The sequence below is a fragment of the Panulirus ornatus genome, chromosome 37 (genome assembly GCF_036320965.1).
Source record: "Panulirus ornatus isolate Po-2019 chromosome 37, ASM3632096v1, whole genome shotgun sequence".
Lineage (NCBI taxonomy): Eukaryota > Metazoa > Arthropoda > Malacostraca > Decapoda > Palinuridae > Panulirus > Panulirus ornatus.
In genome coordinates, this window is record NC_092260.1 from 10,549,187 (window position 1) to 10,559,174 (window position 9,988).

A 9,988-nucleotide genomic window follows, 5' to 3' on the forward strand; every position below is an offset into this window, starting at 1 on the left:
CTCGCCACCGTCACCTCCTGCTACAAGAGATCACCGTCCGCGAGTCGCAGGTCGGCACCACAACGGCATCGAGCCCAACAGAGTTCGCACGTACCATCCCAACTACCGCGAACATTGACAATGATCAGTAGCATGCCATCCAAATGTCTGTCAACACTGTGTGCATTTTTGTGTATACTTTCAGCTTCAGGATGCTAAAAATTCAATAAAGTTAATGATTCATATCATTACTATTATCATTACAATAACCACACACAGACACACAGACACACACACACACACATACACAGACGTCTCCAGCAGGTCATTACTTAAGCAAGTCGCCAAGGATAATAGCATACCCGCCTAGAAGTTAATTAAATGTCTCAAGTTTCGCTAAGTTAATCTACTTCGCTAGAAACTTTGCCTCTTACCTGTAACTTGATTTCGCGATGAAGGTTGATCCCCTAGCTAAGCTATACTTGCGTTAGAAACCTGTTTTCCTCTCTCGTGGTCATTCATTCTAGATTATATAAGGGTATCCACAAGGAAAATGAAACGCGAAGGTCCGAGCGCTTTCGTGATAATCTACAACTTGAAAAACCCCTTGGGCCTTCGTGTTCCGGCAACCAACATTTTACAGACACATGTGTTCTTGTGTATGATTCATCTGTATCATTCTATATCTTCGCTCTGTCCTACAATCGGCCGTGTTCCAAGTGCGGCCGTTCCTTCCCAGTGATAGTAAAACTCATCTTTTCCCCAAAAACATGTTATTTGCCCTCCAACCTGAAAAAAATTTAGCATGGTTCTTATCCACTTATTGCCCGACACCATCACACAACAGACCAACATTGTTTACACCGTCACACTGTCTCATACAGTGAGTGACCGCCGTCACATAATTGTTTCTGCTGATAACGTCACAGAGTGTTGTGGTTTCTGACGCTGTCCCAGAGGTGTGGCTGCTGGTGTCCTCACACAATGTTGTGGCTGTTGTTGTCCTCATATAATGTTTTGGCAGCTGTTCTCCTCATACAATGTTTTGGCAGCTGTTTTCCTCATACAATGTTGTGGCTGCTGTTGTCCTCATACAATGTTGTCACTACTGTTGTCCTCACACAACGTTGTGGCTCTGTTGTCCTCATACAGTGTTGTGGCTGCTGTTGTCCCTACACAATATTGTGGCTGCTATTGTCCTCATACAATGTTGTGGCTGCTGTTGTCCTCATACAATGTTGTGGTTGCTGTTGTCTTCACACACTGTTGTGGCTACTGTTGTCCTCATACAGTGTTGTGCCTGCTGTTGTCCTCATACAGTGCTGTGGCTGCTGTTGTCCTCATGCAATGTTGTGGCTGCTGTTGTCCTCATACAATGCTGTGGCTGCTGTTGTCCTCATACATTGTGGCTGCCGTTGTCCTCACACAATGTTGTGGCTGCTGTTGTCCTCATACGATGTTGTCGCTGCTGTTGTCATCAGACAATATTTTAGTTGTTTGTGCTGCTATATACCGTCACACAGAGGTGACTAATGGCACCGTCACTTGAGATTATGACAGATCACAGTCACAGAGTATTGCGACTTGACAATGACACACAGTTCTGTACCTGCTATGACTCTCACTCAATACAGAGACTGTTGAAGCTGTCACACAACGTAGTGACGGTGTTGAACACACTAACACAAAATACTAACGCTCGCAGGTAATTCATTTCAGTGAACACAACCCACATGCTTGACCCCCGCGAGTAACATTTCCTACATCACCTCCTGCCAACCTCTCGACGCAGGGTCCGAGACCATGGACCTACTAGTGAGGTTGCCCATGACCTCCTCAACCGGCGGGCTGCCCAAACATGATTATGCATGGGGTCGTCTAAAGAACTCCACGGAAGGGCTTGGGACCTCACAATAACCAGTCACCCTTATACTGCGCGCCAACACTGATACAGTCCTACACCAGTGTTCCGTAGCTATACAAGAGCAACCATAAGCCTAGTCCATAGGAATCCTCCACGCTACAGTCTAAATAACTGTACGTGGGACGCTACAGAACTACCCGGATGCCTATGGGAAGGATTATATGGACATCCAGCTACCTCGGACATGACACCTCCAAAACCCAAGAGAAGAGGCCCCTTAAACTCCCCATGGCCATCCAGGATGTTACTCCCCTCACATCCAAAGGTTAATCTTCCGCCCCTGTGGAGCACGCAGGCCCTTGTTATCCAGTGAGGGAGGAATATCAAACGAACATTTCCTTTTCATTATTTCTAGGCATTTAGATTCTTTGTTGTTCCCAAGGGCAAAGGTTACAAGAAGATTCGGATTCAACAACTTTTACTTTTCCCACATCAAGCGTCTCATACATACTGCTTCTGTTTTAGAGGTTGTTTACGCTACTTCTCACATGTATAAGCCAAATTATGGAGAGATTTGTCAACGATTGTTAATTCATGTATGATCTTTGTCTCTCCAACATATATGACAAACAATGGTTTAATCGCGGTAAACTTCGTGAAGTTCCTTATGAATGTCCTTTGAATGCGTGGAGTCTGAGTGACGTGGATGACGGCTGGCCACCATGACTGGTGTGAGCCCTCCCACGGTAAGCATAAGCCCCCGGCCTGGCCCCTCGCCTGTCACTCCCGACACTGCTTGAACTACATCGTTCACTACGACAAAGGTCTATATGTAGTGTGAAGCAAAAAAAAAAAAAAAAAAAAAATGAAAAACACAAAAATCAAGAAATTTCGTAAATACATATATAAGCCATTAATCAGTAAGGCTTTTGTAACATGCGCCGAAACCAGAGACGGAAATCAAGGGTGACCAAGAAGCATAAAAGTTAGCAGGGAGCGGCTTCGGTCTGTATGGTCCCGGCAACGAACAGCGGCTGTCACGCCTGAGCCCCTCCCACTAGCGCCCACCCTTCAGGACAGCTTTAAATGGGTAGCCAGTTGATCGAGTTCGGGTGTCAATCCTCCATACATTACAGACTACGGGATAATGTTCCCACTAACTGCCCTGTTAAATAATGTATAATCTTTCAAAAAGTAATTGTTATTCAAATCAATACGATGAACTGCAGGTTATAACAGCCATCAGTCGAGGATAATGCATTACAAAAGACATATTCATGCTATGGGGAGGCTAGAGACTTTCAACCCCTTCATAACCGATCGAGAAAATAATACTGTTGAGCATCATTTTGTTTTGAATGCAAACCCCACCATCACTTACGTCAGCCCCGAGACTACAAGCGACAAAACATTCCCCAAACGGCTGCCGCCTCGCCTGACACTTCCTAAATCGTTTCGTACCATTTTGTCGGGTGGAAGTAGTGGCCTTCTTGTAGCGTCTCTCATTGTAAACAGTCATAGTATTAGATGAGCAGAAAAAATACAAAGGGACCCGGTGGAGGTCTGGTTGTGTTGGTGGCGTACATGACTGTGTGCGTGGGAAGCCGTCGCTGCGCCAGCCGTCACTACGCCCCGCCTCCAATACGTTAGAAGCTCGCTCACTGGAGATTTAGGTGGGGTGTAGGCGGGGCCTTGGTGATGGGCGGGGCGGGCACTGGGCCGACACATGGCAGGCTGGCGGGTCGCTGGTGGTGGCCTGGGAATACTGGAGTGCTCATCCCAGGCCTCGTGCTGCTCGGCTCACGTTACGTGGTGTATTGTGCTGCGTTGTGGCGCGCGCCGCCTGCACGTGTTGCGTTGTGAGGCACGCCGCACTGCTCTTCTTGTCCGCTAGCTTCCTACTTCACATGGGCGTCGGCTGAATGATGCCCTGCGACCCCCTAATGAAGCCTAAACTCGGCTTCTCCATCGAGTCCCTTGTGGGCGCCAAAGTAGGCTCGGAAGGCCGTGGTTCACCGCCGCTTGCCGACACCTGCAGCGACCGTGGCGTCTCCCCTCCCACTTCCATGCCGCCTTCTCCACTCTCTCCGGGCCCGCCAGCCTTCAGCGATCTGCGAGCGCCCTTGGCCGCACGTGCTCTTCTGGACGACAGTAAACCGCTACCCATCCAGCGGCCACAACCAATTAATGGTGCGATACAAAGACCGTCTCAGGAGGTGAGCTTACCTCCCTCTCTGCTTGCGGCAGCCAAACTACCAACAGGGTTACCTCCGGCTCTCTTGCCACAGCACCTGAACCTGGCTCTACCGCAGCTACAGGGGCTTCATGGGGCGTTCCCGCCTCACCTCAACCCGCTCATGATGGGCGGCAGTGCCCCTGGCCTGGCCGCCCACCTTCCTCGGGAGTACCCGCTCTACCCATGGCTTCTGTCGCGCCACGGACGAGTCTTCCCTCACGGCCTCCCCAGTGAGTACCCTAGTTTATCCTGTTACCAACTGTGTCCTACTTTGCCCCCGTCACTTCAATCATCAGTAACTTAACACCGGTTATTTCTTTGCTTCATCTCAGTAAGCGTTCTATGGTTTTTCAAGATGCGATATGTGAGCATCATCCCAGGATTAATTAATCTGTGTGATTACTATTTTTGTGTTACGGGGGCAGAGTTATACACTCGTTCTTCATCTCTGTATACTGTAAGGTCTTTCCACATGACCTCTCCTGTTCCTAGGCCCAAACAAATATCGTTTTCCGTCGTCTGTAGCCCAGCGCATCTCCCGTAACCCCGTCATCATCACACATCGTGTAAGACTCTGCCCCACCCACAGGGAGGTTCCCTGCTCGCACACTATTGAGCACAGCGACCCTCCTGTATGCTCCCCACTCGTCCACCACCTTCCCACCCTAGCCGTCGCGGTGACTGTCCATACCCTGGCTATTGAACACCCTCTCCCTCCCTACCCCACCCCCCAAACCTTATGTCAACACTTATTATCGTCCTCCTCACCCTCCTTCCACCCCCCCTCCTCCTCCTTCCCCCTCCCAACCTTTCCACGACGCCTGGGGGAGGGATGATGATGGTAAGCCTCCCAGGGGAGGAGGGAGACGGGCGTTAGGTATGCATACCCACAAGGAAGGTGAGGAATATAACATATCCCCTCAGCAGATGGGAGAGAGAGAGAGAGAGAGGTACGCCCGGTGTATAGTAACTTGTCACACTCGCTGCTGCTACTGGCCATGGCGGGGCGTTGGCATGTGAGTGAATAGCATAATCACTCAAAATTTCGTCATAATGTATCCAAGGCTGAATCAGTGATGTTGTCCAGCCTGTGGCAAGTGTTGGCCGACCTATATATTATGTGTTGCCCAGCCTAAAGCAGGTGCTGCCTTGCTGCCCAACCAGGAGCAGGTGGTGCCCAGCCTGTATCAGTTCCTGCCCAACTGGTAGCAGATGTTGCTCATCTTGTTGAAGGTGTTGCCCAGCCTACGGCAGGTGTTGCCCAGCCTATTGAAGGTATTGCCCAGCCTATACTAAGGTGCTACTGCAAGACGCTCATAAAATAATCACAATCGACAACAACATCTAGTCCCATTTTTTTTTTTTGTTTCGTTTCTAGGAAGGAAGTGACAACACTGTATTGCTGCTTACAATAATTTATCGAATAAACAGGTCATTGCTCGTCTCGCAAGTTAAAACGTGGGAGCTCGTTCCACCGCACAACACATCCAGCAGTGTCCCGTAAGGCGGCTGCATCATACATATAACAAAGACTGTTGCTCGCTCTTACAAACTTCTTGTGAAATCTTGTTCTGTACGTAGAGATTAACATTTAGCGACCAGAGGGTTGAAGGCAAATCGCACACGTTTCCGGTGCCTTAATGACCATTAAAAGACATTAATTGATGGATGACTTACTGTGTTCATCACTGAACAGAGGTGACATGTTACGTCCTCAGTCCTGCTGAGTCCTCATTTATCGCTGGTGAGGACCACTGGCGGTGATGGCTAGCCAGACACCTCGCTGACTCACGACGGAGGCGAGGACGCGCTCCTTCGGCACGGCAGCGTCAGTTCTTACAGGAACTCCACTCAGACCAGTGGATTGTACAGGCAACGCTAAGAGTCTCCAGAGCAGTAATTACTATATATATATATATATATATATATATATATATATATATATATATATATATATATATATATATCAGATGTTACCGGGCTCCACATGCAAAGGGTTACACCACAAACGAAAACTCACCTTTTGCCAGGCTATATCACGGATTTTGTCTCATCAAAGAAGTTCTTACTCCACAGAAGTCTACATTTCCCTTTTACTGGAAGTAACGCAACTTTCTGCAGAAGCCTTTTGAAAGAGGACTTTTGGTAACACCAGAACTCTTTCACAGAAATCTGTATTCTGTATCAGGGTAATATATATATATATATATATATATATATATATATATATATATATATATATATATATATATATATATATATATATATATTAGTGCACTGATATTTATTATCTATATTTCTTAACAAGAGTCCCATAGCCTATCAGCAAACACCGGAAATAAGAGATTAAATTTTGGAAAATTGTTTGAGCCTATCGAAATAGTTTTCATGATATGTTATCAGTATCAACTTTGTTCAAATTCTAATATGCAAAAGATGAGAGACATAACGAAAGACAGAAAGTTAGACAGAGGAAGAAAATACAAAAAGATGCGTAAGAATGTTCAGTCATTTGGTATAAACAATCTACTTCCGTTGTCACGTACCAATACCGGTGATGCGTCTGCGGTACGCCAGCGACTGGCTGTTTTGAAGGGATCACAAGCATGACCATTCGTCCTGGTGTAACCAATACTGCGTCTTCCAGATATATAAAGTCATAAGCTATGTGGAAATTTCTGGAAGATTTACCGCGGCGCCTAAAGTTGGCACGTCCTTTTTTTGACAGCCTCCCGCAACCCACACCAACTAGACTCCTTTGCTTTTAAAAAATCATAATTGTCCACATTTTCAGGAAATGACGTGTTTCTCCCCAGTCGAGTCGTATCAGTTAATCTCACAGGGTGTTTCTCCAAGTGAGGGAGAGAAAAAAGGTCCAAAAACGACATTTTTACCTGCCTTTTTTCTTAAGCAACATTCACTGACGCCCTTGGGATTTCTTTTTTTCTATGAATTTCATTTGTAAATTATTAATATTAAACTTTTACACTGTGTGATTATATACTTTCAACTCAAGTAATTGGGATTTATATTCTTATTTTTGGTTTTTGGTTCAACCTTTTTTTAGATTTTTCAAGGTTTATTCTCGTAACTTTTCCAATGATGAGAGACACCCACATGAAGTGGATGACTTGTGTCTGCACTCCTACAACAGCTTCGTTGTTATACAATACTTTTGACACAGGTTTATGTATATTCATTCCGTTCGTTTGTTTATCTTTTGTTTGTTAGTCTCGGGGCTGATACTTTCGGTACAGGCCATGTATACTCATTCCATTCGTTTGTTTATCTTTTGTCTGTTAAGGGGTTTATAGTGGAGTGGGGTGGCGCCGTAAATGGATGAAGGCGAGCAAGTATGAATATGTACATGTTTATATATGTATATGTTAGAAAGGATCACAAGTATATTCCTGAGTCCACGGGGACTCGTAGGAATATGTATATGTATGTGTATGTATATATACATTCATGTATATGTATCTGTATATGTATGTTTACGTACGTGTATGTGCATGTATGTATATATGTGTGAATATGAGTGGCTGGTCTTTCTTCGTCTGTTTCCTAGCGCTACCTCGCTAACGCGGGAAACGGTGATCAAAAATGATAATATATATATATATATATATATATATATATATATATATATATATATATATATATATATATAGTGTATATTTTACATACATTTCAACTGTCTATAGTTACTAAAGACGTTTTTCCAGAGGCTCCTGCAGCTCAGGATTGCACTACTTCCAGTAGCAGGGAAGAGTAAATTAATTTGGGAAGTTCGTTGAGGAGACGAAAATTCCTTTGATACAGCCTTGCTACAGGTGACTTTTCATTTGTGGTGTAGCCTCAAGCAGGCGGGGTCCAACAACAACAGGGTTACACACACACACACACATATATATATATATATATATATATATATATATATAGATATTTCTTAGTATTACTATTATCATTGTCATACTTAGTTGCTGTCTCCCGCATTAGCGAGGTAGCGCAAGGAAACAGGCGAAAGAATGGCCCAACTCACCCACATGCACATATATAACATAACTCCCACACACGCTTATATATATATATATATATATATATATATATATATATATATATATATATATATATATACACACACACACACACACACATTCATACATATTAGCCATTTCTCGAGTTAGCGAGGTGGCGTCAAGAACAGAAGACTGAGCCTTAGAGGGAAAATCCTCACTCGACCCTCTTTTCTGTTCCTTCATTTGGAAAAGTAAAACTGGAGGGGAGGATTTCCAGCCCCCCACTCCCACCCATTTAAGTCGAGGAATTCTTCTCTTTAATCTGGCTATGATGCGAGTGTGGCAGTTGCTTTCTATTTTCCTTTAGTTCGATAAAAAAAAAAAAAGATATTCTTTAATGTTCAAATCACGAGTCTTACCCTGAGGGACGGGCAGCCTGAGGGAAGCAGAGATGGATTTCGAGCTCAAGAAAGAAATATTAGTAAATGGAAAGAGTGCCGTAATGATTGCCATCACCGCTGGAAAAAAAAATAGAAGACAAGAAAATGGAGTGAACCACAAAGTAGGAACGTAGCCTGAATGTCAGAGAGGAAACACCCATCTTAGTGGAGGTGAGTCTCTAATGAAGGAACTCTGGAAAAAAAATAAGCAAAGCATTCCAACGCAAGCGGAAGGCGTGTGCCTTAGACCAGTCGGTCTTGCACCTTACGACACCCACCATGTGACGCCGCTGCAGTGCGTGTGGAGTCGAGGGAGGAGGAGGAGGTGCCTTGCTCTTCTCCAGCAGATATGTTTGTACTCAAGTCTATGTTGCTTTCGCTTTGCTACGCGTAACAGAAGGGAAGTTTTAGGAACAATTCTTTCGATAGCCAACATACCCACTGTATTCTCTCTTTTTCAATATCTTCAAAATGAATACTTTGCCTCCTGGTAACGTTTTAATCCATTTTTTGTGGAGGATGATTCCTATTAAGATTTGAATATGGAGCAGATGAAGGGAACTAAGCATTCCAAAAACTGGATATGGTAAAATCATCAAACATTCTTCGCTCTTCGATAAGTCGCTGGTGTTCCTGATTCCGAAGTCCAACTCCGGTTAAAAACTGGATTTTGTACAATATTGCTTTTTTACCTGACGATTTTCAAGGCCTCGACCTGTGATGAATGAAGGTACCCTACACCCTCTTCGATAAGATCAAGTCTGGCCTCATCAAGTGTCATGCTTTTAAGCATCTCTGGTATGTAATGAGGACATGAAGATGAGCCACAGCAACGTTTTTGTTTGAAGAGCTTGATCTCCTCACCCGTTATCCTACTTCCTATATCTATTCTGTGCCCCACGACAGACACCTGCTCTCTTGGCAACACTTGCAGCAAAGATCGTATACAAGAGATGCAGAGGAGAGAAGAGCCTCGTGTTTACTTTCTTAACACAGTGTTGAGAGTTCAGACGAAGTAACGGGAGTACAGAAGGATTCGAGCCGACAATTTTTATATTTTCTGAGATAACCAGCGAGTTATCCACGCAGCTCTTAAGGAAAGGAGTGGCAGGCTCTTCTTAGTTCCAGCGGAGGATGACACCGGCCCTACACGACACCTACAGGAAACAGTCTTACCGGCCGCAGACAATACCTCTGCCTCGGCGAAGGCATTTACCACATCCAAGCGTATTCACACGTATCGTTGACTACCGACATTGGTTTGTCTTAGCTGTGGCAACCACACACGCATGCGCCACACCGAGGCTGTGCTGTTCTCACACAGGTGCAGTCTGACCATGGTCTTCGTGGGTCTTCTGCACCCACATCTCGGTGTCTCGGACCATCCTGCCGTCTTCTTTCCTTGCTCAGTTATGATGCTGAGGGCCACAGCCCCGTATAGGCCTTCATA

At 45.2% G+C, this 9,988-nt stretch overlaps 1 protein-coding gene across 1 annotated transcript in view; it reads left to right on the forward strand.

Annotated features, from left to right (window-relative positions):
• Positions 1–3,592: 3,592 nt before the first annotated feature.
• The window catches only part of LOC139760496 (uncharacterized), a 108,505-nt gene continuing 102,109 nt past the window's right edge, over positions 3,593–9,988 (forward strand). Inside the window, exon 1 of the mRNA XM_071683781.1 lies at positions 3,593–4,309. Coding sequence (XP_071539882.1) covers positions 3,766–4,309 — 544 coding nt within the window. The 5' untranslated portion in view covers positions 3,593–3,765. The remainder of the gene's footprint in view (positions 4,310–9,988) is intronic.